We start from the raw sequence: 21,623 nt of genomic DNA on the forward strand, positions 1-21,623 counted from the left end.
ATTAAATTACTCAGTACAGATGTAATTCAGATATACCAAAATGCATTAGTCATTCAATAAAAGAGGCACCGAGGTTTTACTAAAAATACAGAACAAAATAACAACATGTATTTACTTTACTGAATGGTTGTTGTGAAAGCACAAAAAACTAAATCCAGTATAAACCACCTTAACTTGCCTGCCCTGAAACTAGGACTGCTAGTTCTTGGCCTGAAGCAGCACAGCTAACTCACATCCATCTTCTAACCTGTGTTTTGAACAGCAGAGTTAACTTAAGCAATGTGTGATGTGATCCCAAGGCAAACAAACTGGGCAGGAACCCACTAACCAGCAGCAGGGAGCTCCCTGCCAGGTGGGAGTCTCACCAGAGGCAGAGTTAACCTCCATCAGCTTCCTATTCATCTAGAGGAGATGGCGTTCCTTAGGGAACTCTACCAACAAGGAGCCCTACCATCAAGGCACAAAAGAAGAAACAATGCACTTAATATGCCAGATGGATTGCAGGGAGTGTAAAAGAAATCCCAGAGATGTGACCAAGAGAAGCTGCTCCCCAGTGGTGAACACAGCACACGTCACCAGTGGTCACCAGTGGTCACCAGTGGTCACCACTGCAGCCTTCCTGGTACTTTGACTACTCGGCCTCCTTGGAAGTGGTGAGGATACATCCTGCCATCCAAAGCTTGGACTGCTCAGCTGGCCAGTGCTCCTGCCAGCACAGGCAGCCATGGAGCCATGCTCACGTCAAATCACTGCTCTGCTCAGTGAGGAGAAGCCAAGAGAAGCCAGTGGGCTTCACTTCAGGGGTGCTGCTCAGGAGAGCAGTAGAGTCTTTGAAAAAAATTCTCCAAGGTATAAACTTAAGCTCCATTGTAGTAAGAATTACTAAGATGTCTGCTAGAAATACTACACAGACGAGAAGGAACAGTCCAGGAGGTTCTTGGAATGTGTGGAAGAGAACTTCCTGACAAAACCGGTGAGGGAGCCAGCAAGGAAAGGCACCTGCTGGACCTGCTGTTGTGAATAGAGAGGGACTTGTAGGTGATGTCACAGTTGGAGGCTGTCCTGGGCATGGGGACCCCATGACACGGTGACAGAGGATAAAGAAAAGGCAGAGATCCTTAATAACATCTTTGCTTCAGTCTTCGATAGTCAGACTGTTTTTTCTCAGGGGACCCAACTCCCTGAGCTGGAAGACAGGGATAGCAAGCACAGTGAAACCCCATAATGCAAGGGCAATTGGTCAGTGACCTACTACAGCACTTAGACACACACAAGTCCATATTGCCAGATGGGATCCACCCAAGAGTACTGGGAGAGCTGGTGGAAGAGCTGACCAAGCCACTCTCCATCATTTATCAGCAGTCCTGGCTCAATGAGGAGGTCTCAGTTGACTGGAAGGGAATCAAAATAACACCCATCTACAAGAAGGGCAGGAAGGAGGATCTGGGGAGTTACAGGCTTGTCAGCCTAACTTCAGTGCCAGTGAAGGTTACAGAGCAGATCACCTTGAGTGCCAACACATGGCACACACAGGACAACCAAGGGATCAGGCCAGACACCATGGGTTTGTGGTGAATGCAGTTAAATCCAGCTGGCAGCTGCCCACAAGTGGTGTTCTCCAGGGCTCAGTATTAAGGCCAGTACCAATTAAAATATATGATCAGGGTGAGGGGATCGAGGGCACCCTCAATCCGTTTGCAAATGCATGCTGACACTGAGGTACTGGTGCATATCCAAAGAAGGGCAACAAAGCTCCTGGTGGAGCTGGGGGTGTTTAACCTGGAGAAAAGGAGGCTCAGGGGGAACCTTATTGCTCTCTACACCTCCCTGAAAGGTAGCCAGATGTAGGTTGCTCTCTTCTCCCAAGTAACAACAGACAGGAGAAGACAAAACAGCCTGAAGTTGCTTCAGGGAAGGTTTGGATTGGATATTAGGAAAAAATTCTTCACCAAAAACATTATCAAGCATTGGAACAGGCTGTCCAGGGAAGCAGAGTCACTATTCCTGGAGGTATTTAAAAGACATGTAGATGTGGTACACATGAGTTAGTGGTGGAGTTAGCAGTGTGAGGTTTATGACTGGACTCCAAGCTCTTAAAGGGTATTTCTATGATTCTATTCTATGGTTCCAGGCAGAAAGGTATGACTGATGGACCAAGAAGAAGATAAAAACTTGCATTGTTTGGAAGCTGGAATCCCACAACTTCAGGAATACAGCTCTGCTTCCTCTTCCAGCTGTGCCTAGCTAACAGTTTCAAAACAGTTGGGGATAAAATTCTGAGGGGGTATCTCAAGTCTCTGGAGTAGTATCAGTACTAAAGAAAGGACTGGTGTTAGTGGCCTATGATGCTTCTGGTGTGAAGCAGAAGAATCCATCCCTACTATCTATGTGAGTCTGCTGCTTGCCCAGAACCTGGATCACTGATGCTGCAGACAAATTGCTAATACTTACCTAGCCCTCCAAATTCTACCTCTTGCTGCCATCCCCTGTGGGACAGAAGTAACACAGCCAAGCAAAAATGAGCACTCAAATGGAAGAGAGAGCTCAGAGCAAATATGAGATGGCAGAAATCCCAGTGGTGCTCTCCTCAGCCCTTGCAGTCAACAGAGAGGCCTGGCTAGCAGATATAACCAGCAGACTGATACCTGTCTGCTGCTGTCACCAGAAAGCCTTTCATTTCTTTGACTACAATGCCCCATTCAATGCAGATGGACTGTTAAGAATATATTAAAGCCACTTGACAAAAATAGTTCTGTGAAGAGATTACAGTTCTAGTGAGGATGACTTTAAACTAAATTCACTCAACAATGCAGCCTTTGGCCAGAGGTAAAGAAAGGAAGGATAACGTTTGTGTAAGAAAAGCCACATGGAAAAGTTAGGCATTTCTGCCTGGAGAGAGGGCATGCACAGGCTAACCTTGGGTGTCTGGGGACTAACACACAGAGCTTGGCCTACAAACAAGAAGAATTGGAAGTCTATGCACAGTCAGACTGTTCTGGTATCATCAGGATCACAAAGATTAAATAGGGTAGCATCCACTAGAGTGTCATGGAGGCTATTCAAGGAGAAAATGGAGAAGAACGGCAGATGCACTTTCTTACAAAGCATCTCCTTGTCTATGCTGAGGTCCAGAGTGGAACCAGAGACTTATCTGACAGGAAACTCCTGGTCAAAAGCAAAGGCAAAAGAAACGCAAGCCATAGAGCCTGGGCCTGTACACACCACTTGTCCAAGGGGACGATGAAGTGGATAATGCTGTATATAAACAACGACCAAAAACAACCTAATTACCAGACTTGTTCCTCATCAGAGCCACATGGCATTGTGCAAACAAACCAGGGTATTTGTAGACTGGATGGGTGATAACTGTTTAATGCAAATGCTAGAGAGGACAAACAAAGGTAATATCCTACATGACCTCTGTACACAAACATGGAAGAAAAGTGGCAAATGTGGTCACAGATAGTAACTTGGGATCAGTGACCACAAGCTGATTGTATTCAGGATCCAGGAGTCTGGGAAGGTAAGGAGAAGAAATAGGACTAAGGACTTTATGCAAATGGCCTTTGGATTATACAGGGCATGGCTCAGCAAAATCTCCTGGGACGTTGAAGCAAAAGGTGCCATCTTAGCTGATAATTTTTTGTAGGAAACGTACTGTCAACAGAGGAACTAATAATAATTCTATTTTTTAAGAAGATTGGCATTTCAGTAGAAGACTCACTAAGCAAGGAGGTTCTTAATGAACTGTAATGCAAAAGGACAGCATACAGCAAACAAAAAAAGAGTACAAACCCACTACTTTGGCACTTAGGAACAACACTGAGAAAACCAAAACACACTTAGAATGAAAACAAGTGATGGATGTAAATAGCAGCAAGACAGAGTTGCAAATTCAGCGGAAATGTGGGGATGTTACTCAATGCAGAAGTCAACCCGTCTTCTGCACAACGATGGTTGTGCAGATGAAAAAGGCTAAGCACTGAATACATTTCTGCCTCCATCTTCACAGGCAAAGATTACTCCTAGATTTCCAGATGTACCAGGATGGTTTTAGAAGAAACATTTTAGGGACAAGTTAGGAATGAGTTAGAACAGCTGATGTATTCAAATCTATGCAGAAAGACATAATTAATCTGAAAGTGGTGAAAGAGTCAGCTGATGTGTCACTAGACCTGCGTCTCATCTGCAAAAAAACACGACCATTGAGGCAGACCCCTGAAAACTAGAGAACTGCTAGCCCTGTGCCTGGCTTTAGCAAAGACATAAAAAAGGCAACTACAGGCCACTTAGCCTACCCCCAACTCCTGGAAGGACTACACACCACATCCTTCTGGAATCCACCTCCAAACACTCAGAGAACAAAAAGGTAATCAGCCACAATCAGCAAGGACTCACAAAGGGCAGTTAATGCTTGATGAAACTGATGAATGCTTTCTGTGATGAATTGACCTGAAATGCAGATGTGGGGAGAGTGGTGGATGTAATCAAATTGTCTGTTGGGTAGACTGAAAATTACTGGGCCAGCCAGCTCAGAGGGTAATGCTCACAGCAAACACCAGTTTGCCATCCAACTGGCAAACACCAGTTTTTGCCACAGTTTTTCACTGCTAATTAGCAAATTGGATATGGCTATTTGGAGCAGCATGGCCAGCAGGACAACAGAAGTTAGTCTGTCCCTTTATGAAGCACTGATTAAGCAATAGCTGAAATACTGCATCCCCTTTCAGACTCCCCAGTTCAAGAGGCATGTGGAGAAACCCAGGCCTGGGAAGAGGCCATGGGCTCATGACTGACAGAAGCTGAAGAAGCTGGGGTTTTTTATACCCATAAACATGAGGCTAAGAGAGGCAAAAAACTATCTGAAGAAGAATTTTTAAAATGGTGGAGCCAAGCTTTCTTCAAGTAATGAAAACACGCATAAAATCTTTTTTTTTTCTGACAGTGCTATCAACTTAATGCTTTCTTTTTTAAGAAGTAAGGCATGCTTTGTTGTCTCTTATCCACTATCTCCAGTAATAAGCAGCCACAATCACAAGTTAGTTGACCAAATTTATATATCCCAGTTGGATCACATACCTATTTTATTACACTGTTGATGGCGATATAAAAGGCATTTTTATATTCACCAATCCAGGAATCCCAAGGACTGATCTTAAAACTTTCACACTATGGTCTATCAAAATAGTTTTAAAACCTACACTGTATTTTACTTAACCATCTAGGAAAACATTTTATCCCATTTGGTGTGGCTGAGATCAGGGCAGGTATTTCAGCTGAAATTTCATCAGGTTTATAAGAAGGAGTCCTAGCAGGTACTCACCCAGAGCTGTAGGTCACCTCCTCCCATCAGTACTACAAGATTTGTTATTTAGAACAAGTTACTAAGGTTTATTTGGGCATTAAGGGAGAAAACTGGCTGCAAGACAAGGATTTAGCCGAAGATTCCTCCCTTTTTTTGCCCAAGTGGGTGTAGCTCCCCAAACTTCAAGTTGAATTTATCTGCTAGTACCTCATTATTAAATGGTTTACGTGGTTTCATATTATATGGATTTGAAGTGAGCTTTCAGATTCAGAATTTACAATTATGTAACAATGCCCAAAGCATGAGCTGTTCATTTACTTATTTTTAAATCATCAAACATATGAGTAAGTACAGAGAGAGAAATTATTAGATATCCTGAAAACTTTCCAAATATTAAAATTATGGAGGTGGAAGATAATTTTTAGACAGAACAGTATTCCAAAATAGGTTTGAAATAGAGGATAAATGTAATTTATCTAAAGCTCCATAGCCATTCAACATAAATTTCAGGATGCAGTAGTGCTTGTGGAGACTAGGTTTTCTATGCACTGGTTTTCTATTTCTTATTTTCTGCTTCTTTTGCATATGGTACCTCAGATCAAAGACCCATTCAGCATATTCTCATCCCTTTAACAATGGCAGAAGCAAAAGGCTGGAGAAGGGATCTAAAGAGCAGCAAATAGAAAGATCTTTCCCTGTTTCTCACCATATACTTTCCCTAGAACTACCAACTTGCAGTTTAGGGATTTACCAAAACAGTGACTGCATTTGAATCTTTGCATCTAACAGCTGTCAAGGATTTTTTTTCTTCTATTAATTTGTCCAGTAGCTTTTTGAGCTCATTAATTATTTTGGTTTCCATAACATCCTGTGGCAACTAATTCCACAATGTAATTATTCAATGTGTAAAAAGTTACTTCCTTTTGTTGATTTAAAACCTGCTGCTGGGTAATTTCATTAAATGGCTCTTTATGTGACACATGGTGAACAAACACTTCTGTTCCATCCATGACTACACACTGCTATTACAGTCACCTCTTACCTGAATTAACTGACAGTTTCTCCTTGAGCAGAAGCCACACCTGTAATCCTGGATAGATGCTTTTTGCTTTAGCTGGATTTTCTCCTTACCATAAAATAATCTGTTTCTATTAAAAATTTACCAGGTAAATAACTGCTGAAAAGAACTATTACAAGGAGGGAATAACATAAGGAGTTTGGGTCTGAGTTTTGTGGGGCTTAGAAATGGCCAACTGTAAACTCACACTGAGCTGTAACAACCATTACAACTGCAATGACCTGTGCTGTGCAAATAAACCTGGCCGATTTCTTTATAAGCCTGACTGACAAAGGTGGCCAGGCATCTGCCAAGCTAACTGCTCAGTTAAGGAGGTTGACTCGCTAAACTCAGGTCCAGTTAGTCCACACAGGGTTGGTACAGACACACATAACTGATGGGCCAGCTCTGTGCAGATGCAGCTGATGGCCCAGACTCTCCTAAGATACTGTGCAGTGATATTTCCATGTGCTCTATCAGATTATATCTGCCAAGAGACACAAAGCACTGCTGTCAATGGGAGAAAAGGCAACACTGCTGAGTTTTCTCCAAGGACAGGTGACCCACGAACAACAGCCCACTCCAGGTTAGGCCAGAAGAAGATAAGAAAGGGATTCCAAAGCCTAAACAGGATGTAAGAGGGGAAACAAGGAAAGGCAGAGAAGCTGTCCACCAATCTGAACACCAGCATTCCACTGAGAGGAGATGGTGGTGATGGCTATGGCTCATTGTTAGTGGAATTTAGCAGAGGGTAGTGGAGAAAAGTTGGATTGTTTTGTGTATACTTAGGGCATATAGTGGGGTTGTTAATAGCTTCTCCAGAAACTCCCTCTTTCAAGAGACAGTTTTACTGAACTGAACCAAACCGCCTCTAGCACAGCCCAGCCTTTACCTGCATCCCTTGATCACCTCCAACTAAGCATAAAAATATCCATGGAGAAACATTTCATTTACAGCCCACACTTTGTATTACAACAATTATCACACTCCACAAAACCACACCCTGTGAGTTTTCTCTTACCAGAGTTGCCATCTTCCCAGCAACTCTTGTAAACTCACCATTGCATCCAAGCCCTCGCTATCCAATCTTCTCCCAACACAACAGACTGCAGGGGAAAAAACAGCATCATAACAGCTTTGAACAGTGGATGAGTACCCAGTTGAACAAACACCGTGAATCGTTCACACAGAAGCAGTGGCAATGCAGTGAGGCACTAACATTTGAAGAGTGCCAGAAGAGCTAAGAGTAGCAACATCACTGAGTTTTTAATTTCTCTGGTTTTGTAGAATTTATCAGGTGTGGTATGTGTGAGTTCATGTAAACATCGGAACTTTACACTTTATGAGGAAGTCTGGAGCACATCTGATGTACACACTTATTTTCTTAAGTCTTCTATATTTTTTTTTTACTGTCAGTGTTAACACATAAGTCTAAGGACAAAAGAAATACTTCAGCTGGCTAAATCAGCTTGCTCAGGCTATGCACATAGCTCAGATGAATGAGACAAGAGTCCAGAAATTAGCTCAACTTGCCAACCCTTATTATCAAGCACACTGTAACTCACAGTAGGTTATCAACAATGGGGCCATGTTTGGGAGATACTATCACATCTGGTACTGATTTCTGGCAGGATTCAGGCATTTTTTGAAACCTCTTCTTCAAATTGGAAAGATAATAATATGCATACATACTCCTAGGCATTGAAATGGGCATAGTTACATACTGCAGCACATCACAAACACAAAGAATGCTGCTGCTTTTAAATCACAGCACTAGCTTCCCTCAGCAAGTGCAATGTGGCATGTGAGAAAGAAAAATAATTTGACATTTGCAGCACAGGTTGAGCACATGTGTTAAAAACTGTGAAAAACCTATTATTCAGTTTAATGAAATTAATGTCAAAAAGCTGCTTTTAATTCCCAGCATTAAAAAATAAAGCAAAGAAATACTCTCCATTTTAACAAAGGCCCCAAATACACAGTTCTGAAAAGTAAAAACATTCACAGGAACCCATACTACAAAGCCATATGACTTTGGTCCATTCCAAATGACATGCAACACATTGCATGCACACTCTTGTTTACACCCAGCATAGAAAAAAGTCCCAGATAATATAATTTATGAGGAAGCTAGGAATGAGAGTAGCAACTCCTACCACTAACTCCTTCTCAGCTGAAATTCTTTAATGAAAACAAATTCATGGAAGTAGCAGCCAAAAAAAAAAAGTGTCATCTAGTTAATGGTGTAAGCAACATTGTATCTGTGAATCATTATAAATCTGATAAGAATTTTGCTTAAGGAAAATCTGGGTAACAGTATTTTTATTGATAAGTTTAGAAAGGTACTAGGAGAAAAAGTTAATGTTTTTAAACAAGTGACAACATTTAAAATTTTGGAGAAGGAATATTAAAGTATCCAACATACACATATAATTTCTGGAAACAATTACAGTAATTAAAACAACTCTCAACCTTTGGAGGGAGATGTTTTATGGAAGGCATTCCAGAAACTGCCTCCCCACTGACACTGAACAACTTGGGTGTGTTCAATTAACAGGAGAAACTAATTTAAAGTAAAAACTCCTGCTGCTGAGAATCATCCAGGATTTAGCACTCAATCTTTACCCCTTGGCTCCAAGGATTTAAATCCTTGGACTGTCAGCAGGAGCTGACTAGATGAGACAATTAATTTGAAATACTATTTTCACTACTGAGCAACTCAAATTACAACACCAGCGTTTCCAGTAATAAATTTCATCTACCAAAAAAAAGAATCCATGATTAGAGATTAAGATAGCTTTTTAATCTGGCTATTTTACCTCAACACTTACCAGTTTCATTACATTTCAAAATTTTATCTTCTTTCTCTAGGCTAGGCTAAACTAGACAGTGTTAACTCATATTGACTCTGAAATACAGATACTGCAGAGAAAAATAGGGATACAAATCACAGAGACTTTTAGTTGCTCTATGTATGACCTTCTGGAATTTCAGAAGAAGTTCAGGCTGCCAGTTGCAATCTTCAATGTTAAAATAAAATCATTAAAAACTGAATTAGAATGGCTTTGAATTCTTCAGGCAGAAAAGAAAAATAAATCTCTTTACAGAGTGATATGGGATGCTGTCCACATGACTGAGATGGTGGTTGAGCGAGATGGTAAATTCAGTTTCAGGATGTCTCATATGAGATTAAAACCACCACAGCTGCATGACACACCGAGTGTAACCCACTCTGCCAATTCTAATTTTGCACAGTTATGCTCTGTCAGGTAGTGTCTGTCCTGCAGCCAGAATACAGGCAGCATAAACAGTATCATGTGATCTGACTTATTGGATGAGAATGTGCTACCAGGTGATTTGGTACTGCACAAATGCAGTGTTAATGAACACAGGACCACAGCCCAAAGTACAGAGTGAAACTATTTGTCAAGGTCAACCGCACAAGCTGCTAGTAGACCTGAAAATAGCATCCAGTCCTCCTTAATCCCAGGGTAGCTTGCTACCTCCTGGGCAGCACTGCTGCCCCACCACACTTTTCAAATGTGATTCAGACGCAGTTCCCAAGCCCCCTTTGGCACATTTGTTAATTCTACCCCTGCTGCCAACGTATCTACAAAAGTCACAGTTCCATGTGATGGCCCTAGGTCCAGAACACTTCTTTTCACTCAAATCTTCACTGCTAACCAGCTGTGGCCCCTGCTGCCCAACTCCTACCCACACAAACCAAGGGCCATTTCAGCAACTACAATGTTGACACTGCAAATATTTAGGAAAATGTTTAGCTTGACCAATGTAAGCAACCACAGCGAAGTCAAACAAACCTACATCTATACACAAGGATTTCCAGGGTTCATTCTCCAAAAAGCAGGACACATTTTTATGCTTGCTAGGAGACACTAACACACTACTGACGATATGCTACATAACCCACATAAAATAAAACACTATTCCTACTTCTTTATATGCTGCTCACTAAAAAGTATTTTAATTGCAACTCACCAAATGTTGACTCTAACATATTACTGTAGAGACCTACACACATAGATCACTAATTCTTGGAAAATAAAAAACGCGGCTTCCATCAAATGCTTAGCCTGACACATACAGAGACACACAAAAAAGTAAAGCAAATATTATAAAGTAAATATTAAAAATGTGTTGAAATGCATCTTTGTCCCAGTTTCTGCAGGAAGCAGAGTACATGCCTACAACAGTGCTGTATTGTTTGAATTACTGGTTGGAGATGGCAGTAGGACAGAGCAAGAAATACACTATTAATTAGAAATTGTATCAAAGAAATTGTACTGAAGAAACTTTAAAATGTTAAAAAACTCCACAGCTAGCTAATTCTAGAAATAAGCTTGCCTGTAAAAGTTTTAGTAAGTCCTGTGACATTATATATATACAGATGCAGAGGCATAATTATTGAATCACATATTAATTTCCTCTACTATTCTGCCCAAATCATTATAAGGATTTAATCCCATATCCACATTTTGCTTATTCTTCTGTAAGGTGAATGATCAGTCTGAAGTGGCTTCATTAGTAGATAGCAAGTAAAGAAGCACTAAAGAGGAATTCCAATTAGAATTCAAGGTACCAAAATAATGGCCAAGAGGACATCCATTGTTAAAAAAAAAAACCTCTAAAGATGAAGCAAGTTCTCCAAAAATCTCCAAAGACACTGGCTTTGGTACAACATCTTTCACCAGGGTTTTGACTTGTTGCTGCTGATGGTGCACTTCAGTATGCTCTGAGTGAATTTCAAGACAGAATCGCTTGCTTTTACAATCAGAGAGTCAGGATAAATGCAGCAAAAGACTACAAGAGTTCTTTTATTGTCCCTGCCAGCCAAAGAAAAGATACATCCATTCTGATACCTTAAGTTTTAGCTTTTATATTTTTCAGATTTTGTATTGCCTAGGTGTGTAGCTCTAAGCTTCATATTACGTATTAGTTCTCTTCACAGGGCAGGGTAGACAAATCCTTTTCCAGCTTGAGACCAAGGACAACCTTTACAAGCTTCAGGCCCAAAAGTATAAACAATGGTGAACTGAAGAGAAAAAACAAGAAGGATGGAACCTCATAATCTGAAACTGTAACTGGATAATTAACCTCAATATGCAAATGGACCAAAACTTTAAAAAGTGTGAAACATTGTGACCAGTCATCCATTTTTGTGACCGTTTTGGGTCCATCTTGGGTGTAGCCCTGGCCAGGCTCTTGTACTGCCTAAGGTGTATTCTTTAAGGCCTTTTAATAAATACCTATTTTATTTAGCTCTGTCGAGTCTCTGTTCCAGGTAAGCCTTCTCAAGGCATCAGGTCTAAACCCATTTTTCTGGTACTTCACCAAGACTTTCCTGAGCAATTTCTGTGCAGCAAAGGATTTTTTTGATGAAAAGAAGGTCCCAACATTTTCGTGGCTAGCAGACAATATTTCAGAATCAGGAAACACTGATGTCAGAGGAAATGCTCTGAGCTCAGCTGTACTGTGAAGGTCACAGTTGCAGATATGGATATCATCAGTGGATTTTGCCCTACAACATGTTTTCATGACAGTGTAGCAAGAGGGAAAAAGAAGAGCAAAGTGCTTATTAAGAAAGTGTCAGCACCAAACAAGGCTGTTTTTTCCATGAAACTAGAAAGTTCCATGTCAAAAATTGTTTCACTGACAACACTGTAATGGGTATCACAGTGCCAGTCACTGTCAGAGAGTCTTGAATCAGCTAAAACACATGAATCCCTTGGGATTCACAGTCTTCCTAGTACTTATCCCTACAGAAAACTAAGTGACAATCTGATTATTAAGCGCAGTCCTATCTGTAAGAGGCAGCAGCAGTCACTGATGACCCTGCTGCCACTTGCCACATGCACTGAACTTGGTCAACACATTAGTTCTGCTGCCATAGCTGTGCCAATGAGGATGGAACTGGCTGGAATCACACCCTCTGCTTGACCCTCCTGTTCCTTCAAAGACCACACTGTAAGTGGAGCTACCACTGCAGAAGTGTTTGGTTGCTTTATCTTGTTTTGTCAGAAGAGACAACTTGGACATATTGGCAGAACTTTCTCCAATAGGACTCCTGGCCTACAAAGCTATGCTGGCAGAAGCTGGTTAATGAAGATGTTAAGTCCTTTCATTTTTATGAGACCAAGGAAGACCATCCAAATCACTACAGCACTATACTATGAGTTTTAAGTGAGGAAACTAGAATTCTGCTACACAGGTTGCAAATCAGAGACCACAGATTTAACTGTACAGCAGTTTTAGAAAGGATTCTTTACTTTTCTGCAGAGGCTTTTGGATCACTCACAAGCTGTACACTTCAAATACGATCTACATCACTGAAGGGAATTATCCCTCTGCAGGATTACAACTTGCACAGTTTACCACTAAGATAACAGACCCCAATACTAAGTAATCTGCTCTAAATTACTGACCCAGTGAACAAACATCTCCTCCTATTCACACTCCAATGACCTTACTAGCCTAAAGGGAAGAACTATTATCAAAAATACAAAACGACTCTACATATACTTCCTATATATCCTGCAGAGACAAAATCACTTTTGTACAAGGAACATGGTGCATCCCTCAGCTTTGCAAAGGAAGAATGAACACTTGACAAGGTGTGAAGTCACACAGGCATAAATGACCAACACATCCAGATTTCAAATCCTCTCAAGACATGCACTTACATCAGCTGTATGTAGTAGTTTTACAGACAAAACCCAACAAAGAACATTTTAATTTCACTTCCTCGGTTCAACTATAATTAACTTTGAATTAAATTACAATTATAATTGCTCAAATCAGTTTCCATGCAGGATAACCAGACAACACAGATGTCAGCAGCCACTGACATGGTGATAGACATGATGCTTCTAGAACAATGTGGGAAAGCTTTAGCAGAAGTAGGGATAAAACCCAAGCACCAATGCAATATCTAATATTTCTATCTTTTCTTCAGCTCAACACCACCTCCTTCCTCGCACTCTTTCAAACAGTCTCTTCCCCATATGCCTACATGATCTCAAGACTTCCCAAGCCCACATCCTTTACCTTTTTGTCTGCCACTTCTCGTTCTGAGTGCTTCCTTCTCAGTTTTTTTTCTTAAATATGCCTCCTGTGTGTTTCTTCCACCTCACTAAGGTTTGGATTTCAGCCTCTCACAATGCTCAGATTTAGCAAAAAGCAGACATGAATCAAGCATGAAAAAGTGATATTTTTGCAAAGAAGTAACTTGTAAAAGGAAGCACTAAGCAATCCTTGCCAGAGATGCCATTACCACATTCAACAATTTACTGTCACCTGCATGCAAAAGAAACAAAATAGCCCAGGTTCTCTTTCCCTAAAGGACAAGAAAAGAGAGGTGGGAATATTGTAACATTAGAAGTTAGTTTTGTCTTCCTTGTTCTCTAGTTTGATCTACAAAACGTAATTCATTTTACCTGGAGAAGTCTGGGACTTCAGAAAATTTACTCTAGCTTTTACAGTCCCTAAGAAAACCAAATGCTTGGAAAGCTGAGACAGTGATCAGTCCACCACCACCATCCCTGCTAATCAAGAGTGAGGAGTGGGAGTGAGGGAGCAGGCACAATTGTTGAAATTAAGTACTGTGAGACAGTACAGAAAAGCTAAACCTACAGAAACCAAGAAGCAAGAACAGGAGGACACAATGAATTAAACTACAATGCCAAGTATAACTTTGCTTGAACATTGTGCTCTTTAAGTAATTCAGTAAAATACCTGTCCATAAGCTATGACCACCCTCTGCTCACATAAGCCACTTCCTCAGAGAGCATGCACAGTAAAACAAATGTGCACTGGGTCTTTACATGCAGACAAGAGGATGCAAAGCCCACGACTACACAGTTAAGTTGTTACATATTTGGCAAATGACAATTTTTTATTGCTCACCATGTATAAAAATGAGCACCTGGCATACTGAATACGTGTTAGCTTTATGGATTCACCATCTAGAACCCGTTCTCTGCAGAGACGAGAAATAAAATCAAGTATCTTGACTCTGTGTGTGAATTGTCTTCCTGCACACTGGGTGAAAAAATCTGTATTTGGGCAACACAATATGCTGGCATTCTGCCCACTTGAGAACTCTCGTCAGCAGGGAACACTTGAGGCTGGGTTTCAATCATTTGGATCCGTTTTAAGGGTATAAAAAAATTCTCCAAGAGATACTACAGCTCCATCAGTCTTTCGTTGTTACACCAAAAATAAGAGTGCTGTCTGGACTTTGCATGGTAAGGACCTGAATATTGGCTAATTTCTTTTAAAAATACCCACTAAAAATGAAAGAAGAAGCAGCAGCAGAAGTCCAGTCATTACACAGGTACAAGAAAATCCAGTGGCACAGGACAGACAAAGGATTTCCCACAGCCTATTGTTGGAAACACTGTGATTCAATGGCTCACTTCTTGCTCAACAGGCTGCTGATTCAACCAGAAGAGGATGCTGGTATGTCTCACCTGCATTCCACCTACTGCAGCCTAAATCAACGAAAAAACTGGCTTTGAGAAAACATGTGACTATATCTCATGCTAGTTTCAAGTTATTTACATTACAATCCTTTGGTTGTACAATATCATCTTTTTGTCAATGCGATTTAAAGGTACACATAATAAAATATCAGGAATTTTAACTGCTACTGTCTCCTTATCTTGCTAAATTCCAGTTGGACATTTCACTAGAAGCAGCTGGTTAGAAGGTGAAACACAGACTATAATAACTTTCAGATTCACTGCTGTATGAGGAAACTACAGACCAGAAAAATCATCAGCATACAAACTTATAAAATAATCAGATAAAATGTGTTTTACAGCTGGAGACAAATCCTGTCTATGAAGAACAGGCTGCTTGTGAAAATTAATGACCCGCTGCAACTCCCCAGAGAAAGCCCTCAGGTAAGGAATTCAGATGGAACCAGGGAGCAAGTCAGTGGAGGCTATTTTAAACCCATGCCATTCTACAGCTACTTCCAGGTGCAGCCCTAAAATCAGTAACAGTATCTGTTTCCCAGAAGCAGATTTTAAGCTGTCTCTGACAGGTAACTGGAGATGGGCAGTGCAGTTCCAGAGGTATGGCATGCAGCTAGCCTCCAAAATAAAGCATGAGCTGTTATTTTTCAGAGAACAGATTGTAACTCTGTTCTGTGGCAGAAGTTATATACATTTCTTTCACATCCTCACAAAGGTTTGTTCAGGATGCTGGCAGGGGAAAGTACAGACAATTCCCTAGAGTGAAGTAGGAAGTAGAGACAGGAGAAGTGTGGCTAGAGGCTAACAGATTAGCCATTACCAAATTTATAATCCATGTAGACTCTAAAACATGTTAAATATCTTGGAGCTGCTTTCTTAAAACCTTAGGACTGAAATAACAGGAAATGAGCTTATTTTAATGACACAAAGAAGCTGCCTTAGAGGAAAAAAAAGGAGGGGAAAGAAAAACCAACCCTTCCAAGTGTATTTTTTGCACACCAGCACAGATATGCACATAACAGATACTGATGAATTCAATCCTAAAAATCACAAATGTATCACTGCTCTGCTGAAACCAACAAAAATACCTTCAGTGAAGTAGTTACACCTCTGCTCAACTTAAAATATCATGAGTGATGCATCTGAAGTAAACAGTACTCGAGTGCTTTTTTGGTGAAGGCACAGCCTTGCTCTCTATAGTCCTAAACTTGAAAAAAGTGCGTTTTGCTGATAAATGGAAATAATGAAAGAAGTTAAAAAGTCATTGTTGAAAATTACTTGAAAGTACTATTATAACAATAAGGCATCAATTATTAATTGGCTTATAATCAAAATATAAACCGTGTTTCACTCAAGTCTGGATATACATCATTAGTCTCTAACAATGAAGACTATGTTACGATTTACTAGGAAAGCTTTAAAAATCATGAATAGTCCAAATAAAAGGAAAAAGTTCTGAACCATCCAATATAAACTAGGAGGTCTGCAATTACAGTGACATCTGAAGTGAAATGTATATTTAAAGACTACAGGGGGAACAGTACCAGTATTTACTGCTGGCCAACACTTGCTGATGTAGACATAGTTTTGAACTCTTTTTAAACATGTATATTTAATTATCTGAATGAAGATTTTTCATTTAGGCATCTGATCAGATGATTAAAAAAAAAATTAAAGGAAAACCTTTCTACAACAGAAAAACCATGTAGGCATCTCAACAGAACTAGTGGGAAATGCATTGCTTTGCTCTCCTTTTACTGCTTGAAAAAGAACAAAAAGCAATAACAAGATAATAACAAGGCAGGTTTAATTTAAAAACTCTACTAACTTAACATTTTGAAACACACATTTCCCCTCTTGAAGGGAAATCAGGGACGTGTTTTTGCCTTTTCTAGAGAAATTCGTAGAACACCGACACGGAGAAGTCTCTCTGCAGACACACACTAGAACAGGTCACTCAGGAGGTTGAGTTATCCCCTGAGGCTGAGGTCCGGCCCTGGAGCCGCCCCTTCTCGGCCCGGCTCTGCCGCCGAGCGGCCGCTCGCTCCCGCGGGGCCGGGAACGCGCCGAGCACGGGGCCGGGAACGCGCCGAGCCCGGGCCGGGAACGCGCCGAGCCCGGGGCCGGGAACGCGCCGAGCCCGGGGCCGGGAACGCGCCGAGCCCGGGCCGGGAACGCGCCGAGCCCGGGGCCGGGAACGAGCCGAGCACGGGGCCGGGAACGCGCCGAGCCCGGGGCCGGGAACGCGCCGAGCCCGGGGCCGGGAACGCGCCGAGCCCGGGCCGGACAGCGCGCGGCGTCCCCTGGCGGCCACTGCCAGCGGCGCCGCCGCGCCCGGGGTTTGTCCCTCCTCTGTCCGCCCTCTGTCCGTCCTTTGTCCAGGGGCAAAGCGAGGCCGTGTTTCACAGAGCGAGCAATCCGCCAGCTCACCCTTGACACGCACCAGCCGAGTCAGGAGGCATGAAGGCAGCGGGAAGCAGCTCTAAAACATCGGCTCCCCACTGCCATCAGTTTGTTCGTCAAATCAGCTGCCTCACACATCTGCATCGTCCACAACACCTGAGGTGGTATCACCTGAGAGCAGGGTGTCCTAACTACAGTGTCCTCAATCATTCCCAAAGCACTTCTCATCCCATATTCCCAAGGGTGCCAGTTTGGTGGGGAGAACTTAAAAACTCTGCCACCCAAGAGTAGAGTTCTCAAGCTGGGAAAAAAAATTAGTAATTGCACTGCCAACTTCAGTATTTTACACCTGGCAAAGACCTGTCTTTCCAATTGTGTATTGGTTAAATGTAACATTTGTGTCTTTTAAAAGATAATATTTAAATAAGGGTATGTTTTCATAACTTAATGAGAAGAGATAATTTACCTGATTTATGGTTTCTTCCAATGCTTTTATATAATGATTAAGTTCTCTGTCCATTGTAGCATATTCTAACATGACTTTTTCCATATTGTTAACATCTTCTTCATCATCTGCAAAATAAAATAAGTGGAACATGGGTAATCAATTGTATTATTTTCAAGCGGCATTTTTTCTTTACAAATATTTTAAGTATTCATGCCGTGAACACATTTGTAAGTCTCAGATGTTTTCAAGCTACTCAAACATACATTTTTTCCCCATTTTGCAACTGTAATCTTTGACATTTCTTGGGTAACTTGAACAAACAGCTTACTCAGAAAGACACTTCCCTGGTTTCATGTGAACAAGAGAGAGTATGTGTAATTTCATCTACCAACACCTAGTCATTAGGCAATCAGGATATTTTCTGCAAAAGTTATATTTCATGACTCATGACATTGCTTCAAAAATAGTCAGAAGAAACTTAAATGCCCTCTCAGTACAGTATAGTTCACAGCTATAATTAGACCCCTTATCCCCAATAAACACAGCTACAGGAAAATCAAAACAAAGCCAGCATTTTATAACATGGGAAATAATGGAAGAATGAATAGCATTGATGTTTCAAGCAGTAAAATTCTAATTGCCAGGGAAAATCAATTAAGACAGATCATGTGATTAGTAATTCATATCCACTTTTATTCTCTTCTGCATTCCTCCTAATTCCACTCCTTTCATCTCTAACTACACCTCTGCTTTCCATTCTAACACTGCTGTGCATCTGCTTAGGTAAGGACCGTGTGTAGATGCTGCAAGGCTGAGCAGCCACAGCTGGATATTCCTGACACAGCTGCACGCACCACATCAAATGCTGCCAACTCTGGAAGACAGCCAGCCACCACCCCTGCATCCATGCAGAAAATCAGGAAGCTAGGAAACCTAAGTTTCCACTTCTGCTACTCCCATTTATTCCTCTCCTGCACTTTTCAGGTGTTGAGAAAGCAGCAGGAAGCAGCTAGACTCTGTGAAAGAGCCCCAAAGTTTGCCGTGCAGCATCAGCGGCTCTCATTTGACAGAACATTCTTTAAAAGCACTTACGTAGCCAATCTGTGCTGCTACTTTTAGGAAGAAATTTGTAGCACAACTTTTTCAATTACTTTTTTGTGAAGAAAGAAAAATGTCTTCTAATCTGGCAAGCTTAGATTGCTAACTATATTATGATGTTAGAACACAAAAATCTGTCTCTGCAGAAAGCTGACACAATTGTATACGGCCATCAGTTTGGGAGCAAAATCTGAAACAGTGCTCAGAGACAGGGACATCTCAGCACATTGAAACAGTGATGGATCAAGGAGACAAAGGAAAAGTGCTAAGATATATTTACACAAAAAAGAAGTTACATAATAAGCTATGCTATTTTGTGAACATGGCAATTACAGTCGTGACGTTTCCCTTAATTATATATAGGCTTGGTATGTATCCATTTTTCATTAAGTAAATGAACGGATACTGCAGACAGAATCTTGGCATTCCTGCGACTTTCTTCTGAATAATCAGCATTTCCCTCTCCCCTTTCCCTTCCCTCCCACCCAGTTTCCATGTCCTATCTGGTATCTATGATCATACTATTTTTCCTTCCTGCTAGGAAGCATATGAAGTGCCTCCTTCAAGGCTGACACAAAGGACATTCCATGAATCACAGGAAAGGTTTGTGTAGCAAATAACTGTCATTCTCCTCCCATGGCCAAAATGAATCATATCCACAACATAAAGAAACTACAGTAGCCTAAATATTTTATTTTTTTTTTTTTTAGGGGAAAAGAAGTGCATTGTTAAATAGCAAGAGAGCTGTACAAATGCTTTTCTAATAGTTAAAAAATAACTTTAGGTGAGGAGTAATAATGTTGCATGCACCTTGAGAGATGTATTAAAATAAAGCTCAGAGGTGGAACACAGCTCGGCAAGAGGGACTTTATCTCCAAATACATCCTGCTCTACATTCTTCCTGTACTGACTGTTCCACCCATCCACCAGCCTGCTTTAACTCTCAGTGCTGTTCACTGCTGTTTCCCTGTTGCTGCTCTTTCACACACATTACACATCCTGAGAAATTGCTGAACATGTCACTAGCACACAATCATATCCTGCCCTTGGAGGCACTGTGGACATACAGATAGATCTAAAGGACTGTGTACAGGTCAGTTGTTGTCAATACCTTATTTCTGCTCATTGACAGATACTAGAATCCATTTTCTGTCTGAAGTTCAATCCATAGAGTGCTAAGAGCTAAGAGCAAATCTCCTATATTATTCCCATCTGATTACCTCACCATCTCTTAAACAAGATTTAAAAGAAAACTTACATTACAAGCTATTCTATTTGCCTTTTAAAAACCCTCCTTGTTGTACATTACACACAGAATAACCTGCTGTGCAAGGCTCCTCTGCTCTCCCTTCCCCTGAAGAGCCAAGAGCATTTCTGCCACTCCCTAGTAGGGAGCAGATGCAGGGCAGAGCTTGGGTGCACATGATAAGAAACTGTGGCTGACTGTATGGGGGTGTAAAGTTTTACAGCTCACCAAGGCAGGGATCCCAGCATCTTCAAGGTTTCTGTACAACAGACTCCACCATAGACTAATCAGAACACACCAGCTGACCTGATCTTACTAAGGAACAAGAAATTAGAAAATATTTTTCTCTCCTCAACACCATCCTACAACTCATTCTCACTAATCCCAACCACTGGTTTAACAGAACTACAGTATCAAAAATAATTAAAATTTAATAATTACATCAGGTTTTTGAAAGGTTCAAAAGGCACTATCTGTTACTCTCCCTGCAAGCCCTGCTGCTGGCTCTTGTTTCTGATGTGAGGGTGACAGTGGAGATTCGTGGTAAAGAGATTCATGGCATTGCAGACCATGAGCACACTGACTGCTGAACACCCTCCAGCCAGACTCCAGCTACAAACCCAGACAACTCTCCAAAGTACTCAAACCTTGCACTCTGCAGGCCAACAACCTAGCTTAACACCAAAATCAAACACTTTGCAAGTGCTGGATGAGTGCCTTTCTGTTATCTAATCATAAGTTATCCTAATCTTATTTCTAATTCATATCTAAGGAATGCATTCCAAACTTTCTGCATATGCTTTTAGCTACTGCCACAAAATACCATCGAAGTGCTCATTGTAGTCTCCTTGTTATCTAGGCTACATATGTTGAGTTTAGTAAGCATTTCTTCACAACTTATTTCCCTCATCACTCAGAGATTATATACATTTTGCAATATTAAATTTTTTACTCACAGAAAACCCAGTTCAAGGCCATAATTTCATTTTCAAAGGCCCACGTGCCTCATGTTAAAATTAGCTGGCTGAATATGCAGTTTGCAATTATGAATTCCAGCTCACACGACTTTATCATCTCTTATAATAATGGAAACAGGGATATTATTCTGAAAAGCCTCTCTAAATATTAAAAAAAAATTACATAAAGTGACTAGCAAGGGTTCAATTTCTCACTTCTGAAGAGAACCATCATGCTTACGTGCCTTAATGCTGATTTAAACCATAATCAGTCAGGACTAAGTTATGTATTATGAACCCACAGTGTTAAAACAGAAGTTGCAACAACAGAATAGAGTCAAGTCAGCATTGATTTAATACTTCCTATAATAACAGTCATCTGAAATTTATCCAAAACTTGCATTTCCTAACATCTGAGTTCATATTTAGTTTCCTGTATACATCCACAAGTTCGCAAAATTTCTGAAGATTTTTCACAACTACCTCTTTCTGTGCAAAAGTTACCACATCAGTATTTGTTATTTAGGGTATTACAGCTGTCCTGCAGCCAGTACACACCAATCTAAAGCATCCACTTCCATTGCAGACTATCTTAAACACAAAATAGTCTGG

The 21,623-nt window shown here is 41.0% G+C and overlaps 1 protein-coding gene across 1 annotated transcript in view; it reads right to left on the reverse strand.

Moving 5' to 3' along the window:
- Positions 1 to 21,623, reverse strand: part of NSMCE2 (NSE2 (MMS21) homolog, SMC5-SMC6 complex SUMO ligase) — a 124,577-nt gene that overhangs the window by 80,378 nt on the left and 22,576 nt on the right. The window contains exon 3 of the mRNA XM_063413202.1: positions 17,730 to 17,836. Coding sequence (XP_063269272.1) covers positions 17,730 to 17,836 — 107 coding nt within the window. The remainder of the gene's footprint in view (positions 1 to 17,729; positions 17,837 to 21,623) is intronic.

The sequence above is a fragment of the Prinia subflava genome, chromosome 1, assembly GCF_021018805.1.
Source record: "Prinia subflava isolate CZ2003 ecotype Zambia chromosome 1, Cam_Psub_1.2, whole genome shotgun sequence".
Taxonomy (NCBI): Eukaryota; Metazoa; Chordata; class Aves; order Passeriformes; family Cisticolidae; genus Prinia; species Prinia subflava.